This window comes from Microtus oregoni, unplaced genomic scaffold (assembly GCF_018167655.1).
Source record: "Microtus oregoni isolate MIOR12 unplaced genomic scaffold, Mior012 000028F_ref0000031, whole genome shotgun sequence".
Classification (NCBI taxonomy): Eukaryota; Metazoa; Chordata; class Mammalia; order Rodentia; family Cricetidae; genus Microtus; species Microtus oregoni.
In genome coordinates, this window is record NW_024543087.1 from 15,267,205 (window position 1) to 15,290,130 (window position 22,926).

Consider the following 22,926-nt stretch of genomic DNA (forward strand, 5'->3'; position numbering starts at 1 on the left):
TGCAGGCCAGAAGAGGGCACCAGACCCCATTACAGATGGTTGTGAGCCACCATGTGGTTGCTGGGAATTGAACTCAGGACCTTTGGAAGAGCAGGCAATGCTCTTAACCTCTGAGCCATCTCTCCAGCCCCTCTAGTTCATTCTTAAGGGTGATGATAGGTAAGAGAAAAAGGCAAAAATTAAGTTCCACCTCTGCATCTGTAGGGTTTGCTGGTGCACACCTTGTGAGACAGAAGCAGGCTGATCATTTTGAGTTAGAAGCCAGCCTGGTCTACATAGGGAGTTCTTTTTTTTTTTTTTAAATATTTATTTATTTATTATGTATACAATAATATAATAATATAATAATATAATATATAATATAATATAATAATATAATAATATAATATATAATATATATATATTATATAATATATAATATAATATAATAATATAATAATATAATGTCTGCAGGCCAGAAGAGGGCACCAGACCTCATTACAGATGGTTGTGAGCCACCATGTGGTTGCTGGGAATTGAACTCATGACCTTTGGAAGAGCAGGCAATGCTCTTAACCACTGAGCCATCTCTCCAGCCCCTACATAGGGAGTTCTACAACAGCCAGGAATATATACCCTCTCTCTCTCAAAAAAAAAAAAAAAAAAAAAAAAAAAAACCAAAGTCCACTTCACATACAGTTAAGCAATATGCTTGCTTGAGAAATATTTTATGAACATGAATTTCAAATAGACTGACCTCTCTAGAACAACCTGAGCAGAGGCAGCCAAGGATGCTATGAACATTCTAAGTCAGGCTGTGTTTACTGAATTTCTCCCTCCTGCAGAGATTAAATGGCAGTTAGTCAAGAAGAGCCACTGACTAGATGTCCTTTTCTCTTGCCTCAGGCAGGCAACGCCAGTAGCCATCCTTGGTGGAAACCAGTAAACACTCATCTCGGGGTATTTGACAAGGTGACCAGGTGACACTAAGGAGTGACATGTTGCCTCTATTGCTACACCCGTTGAGTACCACTGAGCCAAATCCCAAGACTAAAATAGCTGTTAAAATAATGGAACAATACACTGAGTCATCTTGCTTGCTACTGTGCTTCTTCCTTTTCTTTCTTTTTGCTATGCTGACCTCAGGAGGGCAATGCGCAGGATGCACTCAGGCAGTGCCCTGGCCTGTCTTCCTGGCCTCCTTCTGGACTTCTCTGTCTGGGCTCAGCATGGTCTTTGCTGTAGAACTTCTCATGGTGGGATGATATGGTTCAGGTGTGAACCTGTGCTGGCTGTCCCCTTCCTGCCCCCCCTCACCCCCTCAGCTGGGGTCCATGTGTCTGTGGAGGATACATAGGTCCTAAAGGAGACAGTCTGGAATCCTGCCAGACGCTGACTCAAGTAGATCCACACAGAGGCAGCACTCTGGGGAGGATAGGGATAGGAAAATAAGGGTGGTAAACCAAGACCTGAAGAAAGCCTGGATGCAGGAAACAGGGTTCCTGTGTGCAAAGTGTGTGAGGGGCCCAAGCCAAACTCGAGTGTGAGCCTGGCTCTTCTGAATCGAGTTTACCTGTGGTGGGCTAGTCCCAGGTGGCAAATCCATCCTGGTTACAGTACCCATCTTTTCCAGGAATCTGGTGAAAGAGCAAAGGCACAACCTACCAAAGGCATTGTATATATTGAACATCAATCAAAAACACTTTAAAAAATGTCAAGTCAAAAAAAACTCCAAACATTTCAAAATAACAGAATATTAAAGCCCAGACTCAGCTCACAGTGGGATTCGGCAGGAGTTACAGTATGTGGTGATTCAGGCTCTGCCAACCCCTTGTCAAGAGTCAGGACTTGCTGCTGCTAACCTTACTCTATTTGGTATTTAAAAGAGGTCACCAAATTGTAATCCTCCTCCAAGTCCAGAACGGTCTCAACAATATTCTGGTCATCAAAAGCCTGCTTGAGGCTCCCAGGGTCAGCATCCAACGACTTCCGAGGGCTCTCGTCCACAAGCAGGGCCCAGGCCTCCTCCTTAAGGGGTGAATCTTGGCAGCGTCCACACACACGGTTCAATTCGTTTTCAAATTCTAGTTTTCCAGCCAGTTCTTCAATAGTTCGGATACTCGTATGGTCTTAAAACAATAACAAAACGACATTCAGCTTTATAGTTCAATTTAGAAGTTTCTGAGAACAGCCAGGCAGTGGTGGCACACACCTTTGATCCCAGCACTCAGGAGGCAGACAGGTGGATCTCTGTGAGTTCTAGGCTAGTCTGGTCTACAGAATGAGTTCCAGGACAGCCAGCGCTATTACACAAAGATACCCTGTTGTGGTGGTATCTTGTTTTACAAATAAAGCTTGCCTAAAGATCAAAGGGCATAGCTAGCCTCTAGTTAACCACAGAGGTCTGGAGTCTATACAGATAGACAGGAAGTGATATGGCTGGGCAGGAAGAGGAAGTGATATAGTGGGTGAAGACAAGAGCTCAGTCTCTTTTTGGCTGGGAAGTTGAGTAGATAAGGTGGCCATGGTTTTGCTCCTTTGTCTCTCTGATCTTTTATTTTTCCCTCTATGTGACTCGGATTTTTTTTTTTGTTTGTTTTTTTTTTTTGTTTTTCGAGACAGGGTTTCTCTGTGGTTTTTGGAGCCTGTCCTGGAACTAGCTCTTGTAGACCAGGCTGGTCTCAAACTCACAGAGATCCGCCTGCCTCTGCCTCCCGAGTGCTGGGATTAAAGGCGTGCGCCACCACCGCCCGGCTTCGGATTTTTATTATTAATACCTATTAGAACTCATGCTACATATGGGTGCCCAACATGAGGCCAGGCAGTAGTGGCACATGCTTTTAATCCCAGCACTCAAGAGGTAGAGGCAGGTGGATCTCTGTGAGTTCTAGACCAGCCTGATCTACAGAGTGAGTTCCAGGACAGCCAAGGCTACACAGAGAAAGTCTCAGAAAAAAAAAAAAAGTTTCTGAGAACATTTCATACTTAAGTTAAAAAGCACAAAACTAATGTATGTAACTCATGAAAGAATCGTTGTCTAGTTTGATACCTTACTACCACAAGCTAGCAAGCAAATAGACACACAAACCATAAATGGGTAAGCATTTCAGGGGCTATACAGAACTAGACATTCCTGTGACAGCACACACAAGTGAGCCACCAGCCCTGATTATCTGCGCATTCTCAAGCATAGTATAAATGGAATATGCCTGCTTGTTCCAGCTCTCAGAACTCGCTGACCTGAGGGGGTGATGAGGTGGTATGAAAAGCAGGGTCTGCGGATAGTCAGGAGGAGACAGGTACTGGGAGGTCCAAGGAAACAATGGGCAGAAGCAGCAATGACTTCAACTGGGGCTAGCAGAGGACAGTCAGTCATCCAAAATTACAGAAAGGTTTTGGGGCCCAATGCAAGCACCATGCCTCATTAGATCTCCCTTGAGTCCTTTCTAACCTGGGGATTCTTCCATGTCCACAGTTTCTGGCAATGCCTGCAGCTATGTATCCCCTAACCAGGAGATGCTGGTTCACTGCAATGAGTCATTTAGAAATAGGACACACAGTTCAGAGAACATACAGATATAGAATGTATGTAGGATAAACGTCTAACTGCTGGGTGTGCTGCTGCATGCTTATCATCCAGTACTCACAAGAGTCAAGCAGGAGGATTACAAGTTTGAGATCAGCCTGGCCTATCCAGCCAGAGTCTGTCTGAAAAAGAAAAAGCTTGGTGTAGCCCAAGGGAGTCTCAAAAACAAAACAAAAATAACAAAAATGGGATGGGTGGTGTAGGGGCTGCAAAAGATGGCTCAGTTGTTAAGAGGACTTTCTGTTCTTGTAGAAGAAAGACACATTTAGTTCTTGGCACCTACGTAGAGGCTCACAACTCTGGAATTCCAGTTCCAGGAAATCCCAACACCTCTTCTGGCCTCTATTCACAAAGCACACACACATATGGTCCCCAAATATACCTGCAGGCAAACACTCAATCTTCAAACTGTGCCTAGATTAATAAAAAAAAGAAATTTTAAAAAAATTTAAAAGAGCCGGGCGGTGGTGGCGCACACCTTTAATCCCAGCACTCGGGAGGCAGAGGCAGGCGGATCTCTGTGAGTTCGAGACCAGCCTGGTCTACAAGAGCTAGTTCCAGGACAGGCTCCAAAACCACAGAGAAACCCTGTCTCGAAAAAACCAAAAAAAAAAAAAAAATTTAAAAGAAAAATGGGGCTGGGTGGTGGTGGAACACTTTTAATCCCAGCACTTGGAAGGCAGAGGCAGGCGGATCACTGTGAGTCCGAGGCCAGCCTGGTTTACAGAGCAAGTTCCAGGACAGGATCCAAAGCTATACAGAGAAACCCTTTCTCTAAAAACAAAACAAAACAGAAAAAAAAAGAAAGAAAAAAAATGGAGCTTGAGAAATGCCTCAGCAGTTAAGAGCATTTAACTGCTTTTGCAAAGGGCCCAGATTTAGTTACAGGCATCCATGCTTGGTGGCTCATAGCCTCCTGTAATTCTAGCCCTAGAGGGAGGCAACACCTTTGGCCTCTGAGGTCACCCACACTCAAGATACACACAGACACATACATAATTAAAAATAATAAAAGTGTTTGATAAAGGTAAACTGTCTAATAAGACATACAGTGCTATGCTAAGTGGCTGTTTCTAGGGAGACAGATCTTATTCTTTGCAACAGTGTCTCACTCTGCAGCCTAGGTTTGCCTCAAATTCATACAGATCTGCATGCCTCTGCCTTCCAAGTGCCGCGATTAAAGGCAGGTGTCACCTCACTCCACCTTTGCATTTCCCACCGGGTGGACTATTTGTTCTCTCTTCCTCCTTGGGCCTGTACCCCATTTCCTTCATCTCTGCACTAAGGTCTGAAGGCTGTTCTCTGTTCCTTCAGGGAGCCCAGATTATAAAATACGTAGGTAATGATCTTATTGACCTGTGACCTCACTAGGTTACCTGTTCATTGAAGAAAGGGGCAGTATTGATGATTTCACGGTTCTCTACTGAGTCTGCTTTGGCAAACTAAATTTCCAAACAAGATGTGTTGCCTCCTGGCCTATGTGAGGTACCGAGCAAAGAGTGGCCCAGCTTTCTACTTACCAATCATATCCAGCAGGTCCTTTGTGACCTCTTGGCTAGAACTGCTCAGCAGCATATTTGAGTCATCCTTCCTGCAGCGCAGATGGGTGCGGGTGGGGGAAGAAGATAGGAATTAGATATTCAGGAAAATTCTGAAAAACTTCAGATAAACCAGCGGTGGTGGCGCACGCCTTTAATCCCAGCACTTGGGAGGCAGAGGCAGGTGGATCTCTGAGTTCTAGGCCAGCCTGGTCTACAAGAGCTAGTTCCAGGACAGGCTCCAAAGCTACAGAGAAACCCTGTCTCAAAAAGAAAAAAAAGAAAAAAGAAAAACTTGAGATAATCTAAAATGCAACTGATTTGATGTTTGTCTAATTTTGTTTTGTTTTTAAGATTTATTATATATAATGTTCCTCCTGCATGTATGCCTACATGCCAGAAAAGGGCACCAGATCTTATAGATGGTTGTGAGCTGTCATATGGTCACTGGGAATTGAACTCAGGATCTGAGTCATCTTTCTAGCCCCTGTTTTGCTTTTAAGACACAGACTAGGTTGTCCTGGCTGGCCTGGGTAAACCAACCAGGATGGCCTCAAATTCAGAGATTCCCCCTGCTTCTGTCTCTTGAGTCCTTGGGATTCAAGACATGCCACCATGCCCAGCTAAGACTAAAATTTACTGGTGACTACCTTTTATGCTCTGAGAATAACCAGAAACTGATAACTAAGTCAGTGAAGAACCACAGCAGCATCATAACGACGATCCCACTACAGGTGTACTGATGTTCACGAAGCCAGCACGCATATTTCAGTTAAAAGAGTTCTCAATTACTTGACTTTGGGTTAGGCAAGATGGCCAGACATCTAAGTCAGATCACACACAGCCATCCACCCAAGAATGGGACAGTTTGTAGCTACTTAGTGGCTGTAAAGGAGACAATCAAAAGGTATTTTTGGTTTGGTTCAGTTTAGTTTTTGAGACAGGGGTCCTCTGTGCAGTCCAGGTTACCCTGGAACTTGCTCTGTAGACCATGGTGGCCTCGAACTCAGATACCTGCTTGCTGAGATTAAAGGTGTACTCCACCACAGCCTGGCTGCAACACAGACACAGATAAAGCCAGGAAGTAGGGCCTCGTCATGGATCTAAGTGTGGGCAAAGGAAGGTAAAGGCCACTGCCCTGGCTATGAACATGGAAGATGGTATGTGGTATTTTTGTTTTTGCAGCTTAGAGTGTTTGTATTTAAATCAGATCACTCAGGACTAGTAGCTCATGTCTATAATTCCTGCACTTGGGACTTAAGACTCAGAGATCCAAGTTCAAAGTTACCCTCACCTACACAGGAGCTTAAAGCCATATGGTCTACATTGGAGTTCAAAAAAAAAAAAAAAAGCAAAAACAGTCTGGCAGAATGCCACAGCTATGCAAATACAGCGTGACAACTTGAGTTGGATCCCTGAACCCACGGAGGAGAGAACCAACTCCTGAAGGTTTCCCTTTGATTTCCATAGGCATGCTATGTCATGCCTATGTCTACACTCCATACACACACACATACATACTAATACAAATATAAAATGAGAAAAAATGGGCAGCTGGAGATGGCTCATCAGTTGAGAGCACTGGCTGCTCTTCCAGTTGCACAGCACCTACATGGCAGCTCACAACTTTCAGTCCCTCTAGCTGCTGGGCAGGCAGTGCCACAGCCTCTGCAGGCAAAACATCGACACATACAAAATACAAATTAGGAAAACCCTCCAAGAATAAGAGGAGTATTGCTAAGGCTTGTTGATAAGCGGTAGAATGTTTGCCTTAGCATGTATGAGACCTCTGGTTCAATCCTCAACCACCACCCAAACATTTAAAATAATTACTTAACACTGATTGCCCTCTGGGTACCATAGTTTCCATGCCTGGATAGCTAGAGTTTTCAGCCCAAATATATACAACACAACATAACTGTTGGGGTCAGATTCTAAAAACTGTGTATCAATTTCCTGTACATTCTTGGCACTCCCAAGAGAAGGCTAGCTTAATAACAAATCAGACCTTTTTTTAAGAAACGATTCTCCCTAATTGATGCTATTAAGCAATCAAATTAAAATCACCTTAAACTTTCTTTTCTCCAGTTTTCCCCATCTCCTGCAGCTCTCCAAAACTGTTTTTCACGTGCCAAAATGGAAGAGTGCATCAAGACATTTTCCTTGCTGATCAGAGGTTTTCTTTTAGGGTATAAAGGAAGGGGCTTTGCGTTAACTGGGACATGATGTGGTGCAAAGACAGGGTTCTCATTCTCAGGAGCACATGTGGCACCAGCGCAGGGGGCAGCAGAGGGGCAAGCTGCCAGTGGGTTTCGGCAGAACAGCCTGTGCACGGGCAGAGAGGCGAGCGATGGGGCGTCCAGCCTCTGCGGGCCTGTGCACTCCTGGGAATGCCTGACTCCTTCAAAGGCTCGGTCTATGGCTGCAGTCAGCTCCTTTCTGCATCTTCGTAGTTTCTCAGACATTTCCCTAAAAGCGATCATTCCTTTTATTATTTAATAATCGGAAATGCACAGAGCAACGCGGTAATGATGCTATACAAGAGGCTGAGATTCTACCCGGATTTCAAGTTTGATTTACGCTTACACATCATCCTTCTTTTCGAAAACTGAGAGGGGATTATTGCCCACCATTCTCAGAACCCCAGATCGCAGGGAAAGGCCTGATACACCCCGCTTAACCCTCAAGAGCTTCCTTAGCTGGTTGCCGCTGGGCCTTTCCCACCGCCGCCCCCCACTGCGACCCAGTTGTCTGGGTCCCCAAACTATGGCCAATCTAGGCCGGAAGGGGCCCCTACTGCGTCCTCACCCAGCCGTGGCCGCACAAGAGTGCCCAACGGACACTGCGCTCACGTGCCAAGACGGGACTCCCAACCCCCCACGTACTAGGTTAAAGGTCGGTCAAAACTCACATGACCACAAGGGGCAACAAAGGCCTCGAGAAGTGACCTATTAGCAGGTGAAGAGTAAGGTGTAGCGCCATCGGGATAAGGGAAACAATCCAGTCAGGAGATATCTGTTACTAAAAACTTTTTTCCCCGGGGGTTGGGGGGTGGGGGAGCGGGGTGGAGCCGGGTTGTTTCCAAGATGGTTTCTCTGCTTAGCCCTGGCTGTCCAGGAATTTGCTCCGTGGACCAGGCTGGCCTTTAACTCAGATTCACCTGCCTCTACCTCCCAGGGCTGGGCTTAAAGGCATGGTCACCCTGCTGGAAACAGTATTTTCTTAAACCACATTTAACTTAAGTGTTTTGAAGATCTGGCAAACACCCATAGTGTTTCTCTGAAGCCAACATGGAGAAGCAATGCCACACACTGCACCCAGTTTTATGAATGGACTTATTTTAAGAGAGTGTTAAAAGTTCCACATAGAATCAGCTTTTATCAAGAACAGTGGTGTTAAAACAGAACTTGAAGGTTCCACAGAAACTGAAAACAAGACCCCCCAAGAGCTGGGAAATTCTGAGAGAACAGAGACTAGAAATGGGCTCCAGTAATAATTTACTGCTGCTAATGTTCAGAAAACTATAAACCCATCTCAGTGAATAGCAAAGGACTCGAGGACAGCATCAAGTTTACTAGAGGCTTGGTTTACTGTGGCCAGACTACCGGGGTGACCAGTATGGGCACCAGAACCCAAAACCCAGGAGTTCAGAGCAGCCCTGCATGGGTCTTCATGGCTGCACCATACTCAAATACAGGGTGTTCCTCTCCATTCTTTGGAATCCATGAGACAAGCTTCACTGTGTACCAAATCCCACCCCACACTTCAGCTCCACAGGTTTATCTCAACACCCATTTGAAAGAAAAAATAATTCAGCCTCTTAACATAACCCTTCTGAGAGAACAGGGTCTTTCTTTTCTTTTCTCTTCTCATAAAAGAAGGAAATTTCCTCATCTGGTTTTAAGATTGACAGGAGCAGTCTTCAAGAGTGTCAAAGGCATTCTCCTGGGGGAGGACACTGCTGTGGGGTGGGGGAGGTGGCAGGGCCGCTGAGTCAGCATCAGTTGGTGTCCATGTTGGAAGCCTCATCATCTCCCAGGCCCTGCTGCGAGCTGCCCAGCCTCATGGCTCCACCAGAAGAGCCTGGGAAAGTGGTGAGCGAGGGCGCACTGTGACATTCGTCATCACGACGCTGGTAGAATAGCACGTAGGCAGCTTTAGTCTAAAATACAAGGGAGGGAGGGAGTCCATTTACTGGGAACACACGCACCTGTCCCCACCCTTTCCTCACCATTCTATACTAAACTCACGGTAGCTCCTGCCTATAATCCCAGCAAGGGGAAAAGAGCCTGGGAAAGGAGGGTTTTTTTGTTGTTGTTGTTTTTGCCAGCCTGGGTTTCAGAGTAAAACCCTTTCTCAAAAAAAATCAATCTGAAACTGGATGTGGTTACACACACCTGTAATCCCAGTACTCAGAAAGCAGAGGCAGGAGAATTACCGTAAATTTTAGGCTAGCCTGACACACAGAGTGAGTTTAGATTAGGGATGTGTAGAAAGCCACACCTCAATAAACAAACACCCTGAAGGAGGGGTGAGTGAGTGAACAAGGACGGTCAGGAGTCTGCCACCTTGTTTGCATAGCCACACCTAAGAGCACCCAGAAAGGCACTTTACTGGCTGCCTCCTAACCGTGGCTGTGGGGAAATGCAGGATTACTATGATCTCGTACCTCAAGGAAAACTGAGCTTTTCCATTAGGAAAGATCTAGAATGTCTTTGGCAGTCCACTCTACTCCACCCAGAGCCTCTCCAGATAATGAAGTAAACAATGGCCTAAGAGGACCTTTTTGGCTTACTTGTTAAGATAACCGGAGAAAAGTGGGTTTCTGGGCCAGGTACTCACCACTATCTGATCCTCAGAAGCCAGGGACACATTGCTGTCATCAAAGTAATACCACTTCCCATTCAGTCTGTTCTTCGCATATGCAGTGTCTGCAAGTTACAAATAAAATGCTCTAATGGCCACCAGGAAAATGAATCTGGTTATTGTATTAGGATGGAATACAAACACAGGTTCACACCCAAAAACATTGACACTGACATTAAGAATAGTGTATAGCCAGTGTGAATCTGCTCAGGAGGCAGGGATAAGAGTACTGCCCCCAAGTACAAGGCCAACCCAGCCAAATCTAGGGAGGGTTGAATAGATCTCAAATAGAAAACACCACCAGCACAAAATTATATAACTAATATGCACATACGTATAAGTAACAATAAGTTTGTTTCTCTGTGGAGCCCTGGCTGTCCAGGAACTCACTAGTAGATCAGGGTGCCCTTGAACTCAAGAGATTCACCTGTCTCTGTCTCCAGAGTACTGGGATTAAAGATATGTGCCACCACACCCAACTTTTATTTTTTAATAAAGATGTATTATTTAATTACATGGAGGGGTGGTTATGAGCACAGGAGTGCAAATGCCCACAGAGGTGATAAGGTGGTGCTGGGAGTCAGCCTTAGGTCCTGGAAGCACAGTGCTCTCCGCTATTGAGCCATCTCTCCAGCTGCCCGGGGTCTATTCAATGGCTATGACCAGTGCTAGACACGGTGTAGTCACAGCACTAGCCTAAGATTTCCATCAGTGCCCCCAACAAACAACATGGTCATGAGTGCAATCCAGAGCCACAGAGGGACTTGGCGATGGCACTGATACTTCTAAGATTTAAGACAACAAGAGCAGATGGCTTCGTCTTCAGCAGAATGTTCTTAGTGCCTCTGGAGCCAGTAGAGGAATTCTGGTTGGAAAACAGTGACCACTGGGTTTGCAGAGCTGAGAGGGGAACAAGGAGCTTTCCATTTTTTTTCTCCACAGCTGCGACAGTATCTGTGGCGGGCAGGCTGGAGCTGCAGCTCAGTAGCTGGACTAATCTAGATTACACAAGGCTCCAAATTCCATCCCCAGCACTGGGGGAAAAGTAATGCCCCCCTCAAAACTGGTAATATATAGCTAAAACAGTTGGAAGGCTAGGCAGGAGGGTGAGTGTAAGCATTCTGACAGCCAGAGCTTCATAGTAAAGTCTTGTCTCAACAGCAACAACAACAACAACGAAAATACAAAAAAAGTTTCCATAAAGTGAACCAGAAATTCTGGGAAATAGGTCAAAAGAAAGAAATCACTTTTTTGTTGGGTAAGGTCATGTATACCTATCATCTCAGCGCGTAAACAGATGGATGGAAAGAACTGCAGTTCAAGGCCATCAAGGATTACCTGTCAAGTTACAAGCCAGCCTGGGATGCACGATGAGATTCTGTCTCAAAATCAAACCAAACTACACCAAAAATAAATTAATTTTGGCATTTCTCATTCTAGGTCTCTGTACCCCTTGTATTTTCTCCGCTTTTGCAGAGCTGGGATGCTGCTTCTAAAGATACTAATTTTACAGAGCTGTTTTCGATTATTCTGAAGTGGCTAAGAACTCTCTGATCAAGGCCCTGGACAGCAGTATCAGCTGTGCTCTCAAGCACGTTTGCTAATACAGAGATGGGGAATGAGCCAGGTGCAGTGGCGCACATCTTTAATCCCAACACTTGGGAGGCAGAAGAGGTAGGCAGATTTCTGAGTTCAAGGCCCATCTGTCTACAGAGCTAGTTCCAGGACAGCCAGGGCAACATAGAGAAACCCTAGCTTGAAAAATCAAAATAAACATAGAGGCAAGCATTTTTGTGCATAAAGTTTTATCATGTCATTGTCTTAAGAGAGAATACCAGAGATAAACCCAGCATGGCCCCTACTTGAGAGACTGCCCGAAGTCCTAGGTTACCCCGACTGACGACATGATGAGCTCCAGCCCAGCATGGGATTATCAGTGGGACAACTCACCACATTAGCAGTACCGAATTAAAGAATATGAAAAGTTAGAAAGGAGAAAGGAAGGGGGTTAGAAAGGGCAAAGGATTGAGAAAGCCTATAGCCAGGAACTATAAACAAGCCAGGGGCTAATGGCAGTGCCAGGCATCCAGGAAGAGGCTGAGAAAACACCAGGCAGGGCATTTCCACACATCTCAAGTAAGCAGATGCCAATACTTACAGTGACCAACCCCCATGGCTCCATAGTGATTGGACACAGCAATTAGGTCATAAACATAAGGTCTTGCTGACCGGTCACAGACAAACTCGGACATGTTCAGAGATCTGAGTAAAAAATATAATACCCCACAAGTAAGTTAAACTCTGTAGCCCAGCAACCCCATTCATCAACAGACCCAAGTATAGGAAACTATGTGAGGAGAGACAGACAGGGGCAGAGTGATCACTTGTCAGGCTTAGACACCGAGAGAGGTCCAAGTTGTGGCGCTGCCATACTGTGTGGGTTCCAACAGCGGTAAGAAGACGTCAAAGAGGGCTTCAGCCCGAGTCGGGAGGCTGCTATCAACAGAGCTGCAACCCCTGAAATGTCAGCGCAGGCCCTGGGAGGCTTTCCTAGTTTGGAATTTTCTTTGTTATTATTGTTGTGTACGTGTGTCTGAGGAGGAACTGAGTGCAGCCGTTAACACCACATCACAGTTATCTGAGGACAGCTCTTTCGACCATGGAATCTGGGGATCAGACTCAGGCCATTAGGTCTGTGTGGCCAGTGCTGTTACTCGCTGAGCTGTCTCACTGGCTCACACTGAAATGTTCAAAAATGCAGAAAGGGTAAAAGAAAATAAGGCATGGTGGTACATGCTTTAATTCCAGCACACAGGAGGCAGAGGCAGGGATATCTCTGAGAGTTCGAGACTAGCCTGGTTTACAGAGCGAGTTTCAGAACAGCCATGACTACACAGAGAATCCCTGAAAAACTTTGGGGGAAAAAAAAAGGAAAAAGAGTTTTAAATTACCAGGGTGGATTTGAACTTGTAATCAGTTATCTTCCCGCCTCAGCCAAGGGTTGCAAGCACACACAACCACACCCATCTAAAGATCAGTTCCGTTGGGTAGGCGGCTCTGACCGCCATGTTCCTGTTCATGAGAAGCAACACTGAGCTTGTGCTGGCCTGGCTGAGACCAGGTCCCTAACACCAATGACACGCCAGTAAAGCAGACCATAGGCTGGTGGGAGGACTCAAAAGGACCAGCAGCGACACAGACAATCCACAGGGCTGTTCTATCAGGGATGGTTCCCACTAGTGCAGGGGTGGGAGGAAGATGGCTCCACAAGTTAACCTCCCAGAGCCAAGTAACACACAACCTAACCCGAGCCCCGAGCACCCTCTCACCTGACCAGCACATGGACAACACTGCAGGTGCCCACACCCACCTGACTGGGAACTCCACAACAGTGTCAAGCTTATCCCGCCAATATCTGTTATAGGAGAAGCGTTTGAGATGAACCACCAGGATCTTGGGCAAAGACCACAAGTCAAACTTCTTTGTTGCCTGTTGGTGTTTCTTACAGGTGGGACAGTACCTGAGGAGAAAAGACCAGGGCAGCAGGCAGCCAGCTGTGCACTTAGTGGGAACACCTACTCTGTCACAGAGCTATCCTTTCAAGCAGGGCTAAACCCCAGTATTTTGTTTTGTCTTTAAGATTTTATTTTATTTTACTTTATATGCATTAGCATTTTGTCTGCATGAGGGTGTTGGGTCACCTAGAACTGTAGTTACAGAAGACTGTGAGCTGCCATGTGGGTGCTAGGAGTTGAACCCATCAGTCCAGGTACTTATCAGCAAGGACTATGGCTTTTTCAGTCCAGAAAACACAGTCCGCACACACAATGACGTATTATAGATCTGGCCATGCAGAAAGATGATCTCTCCAAGCACAGAAAAGGTTTCTGTGCATAGAGATGATCCCAGCAACCCTCAGACCCTATGAATCCATGAATCCCCTGCTCAGCATCTGGGCGCGCATACCAGGGGTCGTGCTCCCCAAGGGTCTCCATGGTGGTGAAGAGCTCAATGCACTCTCTCAGGGCTACTGCGGTCCTCTTCTTCTTCTGAGGCTGTGACATGCTCACATGCTTCTCACAGGCCTGCAAGAAATAAGCGCTGAGTTCTGGTGGAGAACCATCTTATTTGCTCATCTTATTTGTGGAGTTCCAGGCTGTCAGCGGAGCAGAGGTGGTGCACGCCTTTATTCCCAGCATTCAGGAAGTAGAGATCGGCAGATCTCTGAGTTCAAGGCCAGCCTGGTCTATTGAGCAGTTCCAGGCAGCTAGGGCTACACAGAGAAACCCTGCCTCAAGAAAAAGAGAAAAAAGCTAGAGGCTCGCTCTCTCTGCCTGGGATATACTACACTTTCTGGGATCTCTGAATACAAAAAGATAAAGTCTTGGGTGTTTTTCAAGTTCTCAGGAAAACTTGTTAAACTGTTGTTCAATCAGTGAGAGGACTGTAAATATATTTCCAGAGCACTGACCACAAACCCCAAATGACCTACCTCAGATTCTTGCTCATCATAGTAAAGGCTTCGGGTCTCACTGTCCCAGTCAATGGCCAGTGTGGATCGAGCTGTGGAGGGGACCATAGTGTCACTCATTATGGAATGACCAGCACAAGAGAGGCTCTCCAAGTGACCAGAGTGAGAAGGGCCACACTTAGGCAGAACCACCACACCTGCTCACCCACCACCAGCCACCGAGGAGAGCAATGCTAGGCCTTGGGGCAGCCATTTTGAACCCCTACCTCCCAAAGCTTTTGACAAAGACTTCCTGACAGGACGGATGCGGGGTGGAGCTGGGGGGACTGGGAACAGACTTAACCTCTTGCCTGAAGCATAAAAAATCTGACACAACAGATACAGTAACTGTTCTCAACTGTTCACCTGGACAAACACCAGGCAAACCAAGATCATCCAAGGTAGAAAACCAAACAACCCTGCTCCAGTCCAGCTCTGTACTGGCAAGCACCCCAGGGCACTGAATGGTTCTGAGAGAGAGACAGAGACAAAGAGACAGAGACACAGAGAGAGACAGAAAGAGAGAGAGAGAAGGAGGGAGGGAGAGAGAAAAACAAGAGACTGGATTAAGGAAGCAAAATTAATCTGAGAGCAGGGTGTGGTAGTTTACACCATAATCTCAGCTTTTAGAGCAGGATCAGGTGTTCATCCTTGGCCACGGAGTAAGTTCAAGACCAGTCAATATGGGCTACATATGAGTCTCAAAACACGAAAGGGGCCAGGCATGGTGGCACACACCTTCAGTACCAGCACTAGGGAGGCAAAGGTAAGCAGATCTCTGAGTTTGAGGCCAGCCTGGTTTATGGAGCCCCAAGACAGGCAAGGGTACACAGAGAAACCCTGTCTTGGGGAAAACAAACAAACAAACAAAACAAAACAAAAACAGGAGGGAACTATAGCTTAGCACTAGAGTCCCTTATCATTTATGTACAAGTCCCTGAGTTCAATCCCTAGAACTATGAATTAAATAAGTGAAAAATTGAAAAAGAGGCTGGAGAGATGGCTTAACAACTAGAGCCTTGTCTGCTCTCCCAGAAGACCCAAGTTCAATTCCCAGCACCCAATGGCTGCTCTTGATTGTCTGAAATTCCAGTTCCAGGGGATTTGATATCCTCTTCTGGCCTCTGCAGGCACACACATGGTACACAGACTTACATACAGGTAAAACACCCATTCACATAAAAAATTTTTTGAAAGGGTTGGGTCAGGTTGGAAAGATGACTCAGTGGTTAAAACCACTGACTGTTCTTATAGAATACTGGGGTTCACTCCCCAACACCCAAGTTGGGAGGCTCCTAACTTCTTACAGCTCTAGTTCTTCTGCAAGCAACTACATACACATGTACACATATACATGCAGGAAAACACCCAAACACAAACAACTTTTAAAATTAAAACAAAGGAAGGAGGGGGGGGGGGAGAGAGAGAGAGAGAGAGAGAGAGAGAGAGAGAGAAGGTGAAGGAGGACTGGTAGTTAACAAGTTAACTTCTGTCCTAAAAGATACAGCTCCTACCCTGCCCATGGAGACGTCTACATGATGTATGTCCACTTCCTGGGGATGCCTCTTCCCAATACATGCTGTCATGATCACAAAGTTGCGTGTACCTGACATACAAATCTATAACTACCCTCTAGTTGCATCATATTTGATTACATAGTTTTAATGGGAAAAGAAAAAAATGAACTTATGCTTATGAGTGAAACAAGTCTACAGAAACGCTCCTAACATGACCACAACAAATACACTGAGCCAGAGAACAGGTCTGGCAGAGCTTCTGAGGTCCTCAAGGATCAAGGTGAAAGTGAGGCACAGTGGTGCAAACTTGTAATCCAAGGACTCCTGAGATGGAGAGAAGAGTAAGGCCAGCATCAGCTACACAGTAAGTCTGAGGCCAACACAGACCAACAAGAGTCTCTTGGGGGCTGGAGAGACGCTCAGAGGTTAAGAGCACTGGCTGCTCTTCCAAAGGTCCTGAGTTCAATTCCCAGCAACCACATGGTGGCTCACAACCATCTGGTTGTGCCCTCTTCTGGCGTGCAGACATACATGCAGACAGAATGCTGTATACATAATAAATAAATAAATCTTAAAAAAAATAAAAAAAAAGAGTCTCTTGGGACTAAAAAAAAAAAAGGTACTTGCTCTTGTAGAGGACCCGAGTTCAGGTCCCAGCATCCACTTGGTGGTTGATTCACAATTGTAATTTCAGTTGTAGGGGATATGATGCCCTCTTTTGGTCTCCATGGGCACCAGGCACACATGTGGTGCACAGACATACATGTAGGTAAAACATCAAATATATAAAAATAATCAAACTGGACAGTGGTGGCGGTGTACACCTTTAATCCCAGCACTTGGGAACAGAGACAGGTGGATCTCTGTGAGTTTACAGTCAGCCTGGTCTACCATGTGAGTTCCAGGACAGGACAGGCTCCAAAGCTACAGAGAAACCCTGTCTTGAAAAAAAAAAAAAATAATAATAATAATCAAGAGAGTGGTGGCACATTCCTTTAATCCCAGCGCTTGCTGGGGAAGACAAGTGGATCTCTGTGAGTTCGAGGTCAGCCTGGCCTACAAAACAAGTTCCAGGTCAGTCAGGGCTTAACAGAGAAAACCTGTCTCAAAAAACAAAAGAGAGAGAGAGAGAGAAATAGAGAGATGGAGAGAGAGCAGGCACATGCTTGTTTCAAATTTGCCAACCCCTCTACTAAAAGGAACAAAGTGAAAATCCTTTGAAGGATGAAGAATATATTTGTCCTCAATCATTTTCCAAAGGAAATGGTCACAGAACTACATAAAGACAATTAAAACTGGCTGAGCAGTGGTTGTGCAAACCTTTAATCCCAATATTCGGGAGACAGTCAGGTGGATCTCTGTGAGTTCAAGGCCGGCCTGGTCTACAAAGCAAGTTCTAGGACAGCCAGGAATACACAGAGAACAACTGTCTCTGGTTAAAGATAGGCTCTAAAGCTACACAGAGAAAATCAAAAAGAAAAAAAAGGACAATAAACTAAGTGCCTTTCAATGATCTTCAGTGCCCCAGTCTAGCTGAAAGGTGGGGCGAGCACTTACAGCTGAGCTTGAGGAGCTTCCCGTCAGTTGCAAGCGAATTGATATCAGCAGTTCCATAGGAGTTCACGAGACTGAAGGTGAAAAGCCTCCTGTGTCGCGGCTGACCTTTCACCTTCTGGGTGGTCTCACTAGGGTCCTCTCCCTGCTCGTCCTCACCACTGCCTTCTGCTTCTGAAAGCTGCTCCTTCCCTTCCTCTTGATGATCCATTTCTTCTTCGTCGTCTCCTGATACACATGAAAAACAATTTATATAAGACCCGTATTTCATTGTTAAAATGTTTATTTATTTATCTTGGGTTTTCAAAATAAGGTTTCTCTGTATAGCCCTAACTATCCTGGAACTTGTTCTGAAGACCAGGCTGGCCTCAGACTCACAGAGATCCATCTGCCTCTGCTTCTGAAGTGCCGAGATTAAAGATGTGCACCACCACCATCCGGCCAATGTTAAACTTTTTATTTAGTCAGGTATGGTGCTATCTACCTATAAGCCCAGCACTCAGGAGGCTGAGGCAGGATACTGAGTTCAAGGCCAGCCACAAACACACAGCAAATTTGAGGCTAGCTTGGGCCACATAAGACCCTGTCTCAAAACAACAAAACCCACAAATAAACAAGTAAACGATAAATGTTTATTTAATACTGCAGTGTGTTACTGCTTCCTCCCAATGTGTGTGTGTTGAAGTGCATCACCTCTACACATCTCTATAGTACTAGGCACTTGATTTAACACGTGACAGCCCCCAAGGGCAAACAAGGTGTGCTAGTCCCTGCTGAAGAAGCAGAGACCCAGGGATTGAGATGAGTTTAGGTTCCGCACATCACATGATCTTACTCTGCCTTCATCAATAGGTTCAGAGAAAAGCACACTGAAATGAAACACTCAAGAAAACAGTTTTACAAGAAACAAAATTTAAAAGTCAGATTTAAAATCCTGCTATCCCTGTACTTGGGAGAAAGAAACAGGAGGATTGGGAACTAAGCATAGGCTATACAGTGAGTGCTAGCCCAGCCTGGGTTACAGAGTGAGACAAAAGAGGGCTGTCAAGATCGGTCAGCAGATAAAGCATTTGCTGCATGAGCCTGGGGATTAAGTTTGTGCCCCAGAACCTGCATAAAAGTGGGCGAAGAGAATCAACTTCAAACATTCATACACGACCACACACATACCATGCACACATAGACACAACAGTAATGAATAAAAACTTTAAAACTACACCAAAACCAAAGAATTTGGAGGTCATTTGTGGGTTTATAGGACACATAAAGGCACACGATCACCTAAGTGTTCAAAGGAAGAGGAACACCTACCCTGCAGAACAGGCATGCTCATTGGTAAAGACAGCTCATCCCTGGCCACAGGGATACCTTGAGGTTTTCCATCACTGACTTCCTTCTCTCCCACAACCTAAAGTCAGCCACTGACTATAGCTTCCTAGGAAGATACAAACTCCCAAGATAGCCAGCTTCAGCCTTCTGATTAGCTGGCCAGGACATCTACCCTCCTTGGGCACAACAGGCTCCCCAGCCATGCTGGATGGTTTGCACAGGAACGTGCTAGGAAAGTACCAACCAGGCAATGCTAACAGATGAGAATTAAATTCTAATTCTGGAGTGGTCAGTGATCCAGTGATCATGCGAAGCTCTAGCCTTGATGCCTTGACACCTAGCACTGTAAAACCAAACCTTTTTTTTTTTTGTTTCCCGAGATAGGGTTTCTCTGTGTAGCCTCACTGTCCTGTAGACCAGGCTTGTCTTAAACTCACAGAGATTCACCTGCCTCTGCCTCCCAAATACTGGGATGAAAGGTGTGCACATCACAACCGCACGGCAACCAAACAAATCCTAGCTCTGCTTCATACCCTCGGCCTTGTTACCTAATTCCTCTAGACTCAGTGTGTCTGAGGTGAAGCCCAATGTGTCCAAGCAGGGACCTAAGAAGATTCTACAAAGGACAAAAGTTGACAATGGTGACTGAGAGACCCTACCCTCTACCAGCCTAGCCTCAAATACGGCCATGTGTTTAACCCCTTCCACAAAGAAGGAAATCAAGAGCAATGTGATCATTACACCCCCCACAGCAGGAATGCTCACCTTCATAGCTGCCCCTGGAGCCATTGCACGCTCCAGGCTCCAAGGGTGAACAGAGAAACTCATCAGGCAAAGGCTGTTTTATATAGCGGCTTAAAAAAAAAAAAAAAAAGGACTATTAGCATTAACTTCTCTTTCTTCACTATGCAGCTATGAAGCAGTACCTAATTTACATATTTAGTTACTAACAAACGCAACATAATGGCTCAAGAAATTAAGATGCTGGGCTCGAAAGATGGCTCAGAGGTTAAGAGCACTCACTGGCTGCTCTTCCAGGTCTTAAATTCAATTCCCAGCAACCACATGGTGGCTCACAGCCATCTGCTGCCCTCTTTTGATATGCAGAGTACTGTACACATAAGAAAGAAAGAAAGAAAGAAAGAAAGAAAGAAAGAATTAAGATGTACCTAAGAGATCTGCTTAATAAGCCAATAAAGAGACCAAGACTGGGCAGTGGTGTCACACACCTCCAATCCCAGCACTCAGGAGGCAGACAGGTAGCAGACAGGTGGATCTGTGTGAGTTCGAGGCCAGCCTGGTTTACAGTGTGAGTTCCAGGACAGGCTCCAAAGCTACACAGAGAAACCCTGTCTCGGGGAGGGGGATGGAGGGGGTAAGATACCAAGAAAAGCTAGTTTCAGGTCTTCTAGGATGTCATGTGCACTATTATATATATTACAACAGGGTTTTATATATCCTGGGCTGGCCTCGAATTTGCTACATATTTAAGAATAACCTGTAACTCCTGATCCACCTGCCTCCGCATCTCATGTGCTAGATTACAGGTGTGCACTATATCCATGCCTAGTTCATGGAGTTGTGGAGACTGAACACAGGGCTTTGTGAATGCTAGGCAAGCACTTTTCTCACTGAATGCCATTTAAGCATGATTGATATGATTCTAGGAATCAGAGGACTGAACAAATCCTGGCTCATGGTACTTATGTGTGCCAGTTACTACATCCCATTAGCCTATACCCTGACCCTCCCAGTGGGTGGCACAGTTTCATTTTTCACAAAGGTGTACATGGGATCAACAGAAACTGCAAAGGACTAAAACTGCTGGACGCATCAATCTCAGATAACAAAATTGCACTTCTGGCACCAACCTGATTCGATCACAAACAGCTTGATACAAAGACTCAAGAGTTAGCTTGTGCTTAGGAACAGAAACGAGAAGTGGCTGTCCATAGAGCACAGCCCCAGAAGAAGTACTTGATGGCCTGGACTTCTTCTCTCTGAAGTAGACCGGAAGAGTGATCCATTCAGAGCCGTCCATGGAAGCACTGCAGACCTCATACCTGCATGAGACACAGAAGAGGGAACCCTTAGCAGCAGGTCCCCTCAGCAAGAAAGACAGAAGCTGCACAATGGTGAGGACGTAACTATAAAGGACAGGTGCCGTCAGCAGAAGGGAGATAAGCCACTCCCAAGGCGATTACACATTGCTCACTGTCAGCTCGCGTGGATCTACACAGCCCAGACTAGATTGCTTCTTACCCCAAAAAGACTTAAACTGCAGGCTGTCCTCTGATTTCCAGCAGAAATAAGGGTCAGCATCTGAACCCCTGTGGAAAACTCATCTACCAACTTCACTTTTTCTCACCAAAAAGTTCCAACTCTTCAAAATGAATAATTTTTTTTTTTTTTTTTTTTTTTTGGTTTTGGTTTTTTCGAGACAGGGTTTCTCTGTGGCTTTGGAGCCTGTCCTGGAACTAGCTCTGTAGACCAGGCTGGTCTCGAACTCACAGAGATCCGCCTGCCTCTGCCTCCCGAGTGCTGGGATTAAAGGCGTGCGCCACCATCGCCCGGCAAAAATGAATAATTTTTTTAGTCTCTGTCTTTCTCTTTCCTCTCATATCCTAGGCAAGTTCCAAATTTACTATGCAACTGAGGAGGGCCTTCAGACTGCTACTCCTTCCACCTCCAAGTACTGGGAATGCAGACATACCTGGTTTATTTAGTGAGAAGGGATAAAATCTAGGTCTCTGTGTACACTAGGCAAACACTCTACCAACTAAGCTGACTATTTTTCAGAGTGTCTTTTTAGGTAACCCAGACTGTCCTAGACCTACTATGTAGGTCTACCAGGCTGGCCTTGAACTCACAGAAACCTTTCTACCTGAATCTCCCAAATGCTGGGATTATAAAAGTTGTAAAGTTCCCTTGAGCAAGTGGTTGGCTGGAAGCTGCCACAAAGTTTAAGTCCATTGCATCCTCTACATTCAAGAAGATGATATATACCGTTTCCCAAGAGTGGCCACAAAGCAACATTTTGTATTGTCTTTATGGTGATGAGAAAACTGAACCTCAGATTTGCAGAATGCATCATCATCTGCCAACAAACAGTGTCTTCTGAGATGGAGACTGTGGCCCCCATGACATTGCTTCAGAGAATCCAAATCCCTCTGTACCACAGCCCTTTGTTTGCCCTGGTCTCTTATACACTGGTGACTTTTTTCGGGGGTGGGGGGGTGCGGAGTTGAGACAGGGTTTCTCTGTGTAGCCTTGGCTATCCTGGAACTCACTATGTAGACCAGACTGTCCTTGAACCCAGAGATCTGTTCACCTCTGGCTCTGGAGTGCTGGGGTTAAAGGTGTGCACCAACACCACCTGTCCAAGCTATGATTTATTGAGCCAGGAACCTCTGACATCAGAACCATGGAATCAGTATTCTTAGCAAACAGAAACTACTGACCAAAGCTGTGTCTGTGCAGGGCTCTGTGGGGCCAAAAGGTTCTTAGCACTGACAATGCTCAGTTTCCTGAGCCTACATTTCCTTTGGCCAGGTATGAGGACAGATACACATGAGCAGTGATGTCAGACCTGGAAACACAAACAAGGCAAAGCCTCTGCAATGATTCCTCTGCAAAGTATCAGAAACTGCTAAATACTTACACAAAAATATCATCTCGAGGCATGATGTGGCTTAAACCTTCATCCATCTGGAAAATTTTGTGGAACCGGTGATTATATACATCTGTGACCACCATCTAAGAATCGAGAGCACAGAAGCATGACAGGATGGCTCACAGAGCTCCCACTGAATAAAACCCAGAAACAAAGGGTGGAAATCCCCGGCTCTAGTGTTGCTGGAGAGAACCACCATGTGAGTAGTCCTAAGGCGAGGGCCAGGACCTGAAAAGGAGTAACATGGCTGTCACAGCACTGCTATGTTGGTAACATCTGCCCTCAAGTGGCAGGAATGGTGAGGAGGGAGTGCTATCAGAAACACCCAGGCTCTTCAGAGTCTCTACACCCAAACACCACACAATGATGGAAGC

General features: G+C 45.7%; 2 protein-coding genes across 2 annotated transcripts in view; both read right to left on the minus strand.

The window, feature by feature from the left end:
• Positions 1-462: 462 nt before the first annotated feature.
• CUNH3orf62 (chromosome unknown C3orf62 homolog) lies at positions 463-8,290 on the minus strand. Its single transcript, XM_041677007.1, has 3 exons — positions 7,171-8,290; positions 5,086-5,156; positions 463-2,108 (listed from the first exon to the last, which is right to left on the minus strand). Exons 1-3 carry the CDS (start codon positions 7,584-7,586, stop codon positions 1,843-1,845), a joined length of 753 nt encoding a protein of 250 aa, XP_041532941.1. The 5' UTR covers positions 7,587-8,290; the 3' UTR covers positions 463-1,842.
• A 131-nt stretch (positions 8,291-8,421) lies between these two features.
• Positions 8,422-22,926, minus strand: part of Usp4 (ubiquitin specific peptidase 4) — a 39,744-nt gene continuing 25,239 nt past the window's right edge. Inside the window, exons 13-22 of the mRNA XM_041677006.1 lie at positions 22,541-22,635; positions 20,751-20,942; positions 19,645-19,733; positions 17,554-17,778; positions 14,462-14,532; positions 13,936-14,054; positions 13,340-13,489; positions 12,128-12,231; positions 9,946-10,034; positions 8,422-9,265 (exon numbers count right to left, since the gene is read on the minus strand). Of these exons, the coding sequence (XP_041532940.1) occupies positions 9,104-9,265; positions 9,946-10,034; positions 12,128-12,231; positions 13,340-13,489; positions 13,936-14,054; positions 14,462-14,532; positions 17,554-17,778; positions 19,645-19,733; positions 20,751-20,942; positions 22,541-22,635 (1,296 nt within the window). The 3' untranslated portion in view covers positions 8,422-9,103. The remainder of the gene's footprint in view (positions 9,266-9,945; positions 10,035-12,127; positions 12,232-13,339; positions 13,490-13,935; positions 14,055-14,461; positions 14,533-17,553; positions 17,779-19,644; positions 19,734-20,750; positions 20,943-22,540; positions 22,636-22,926) is intronic.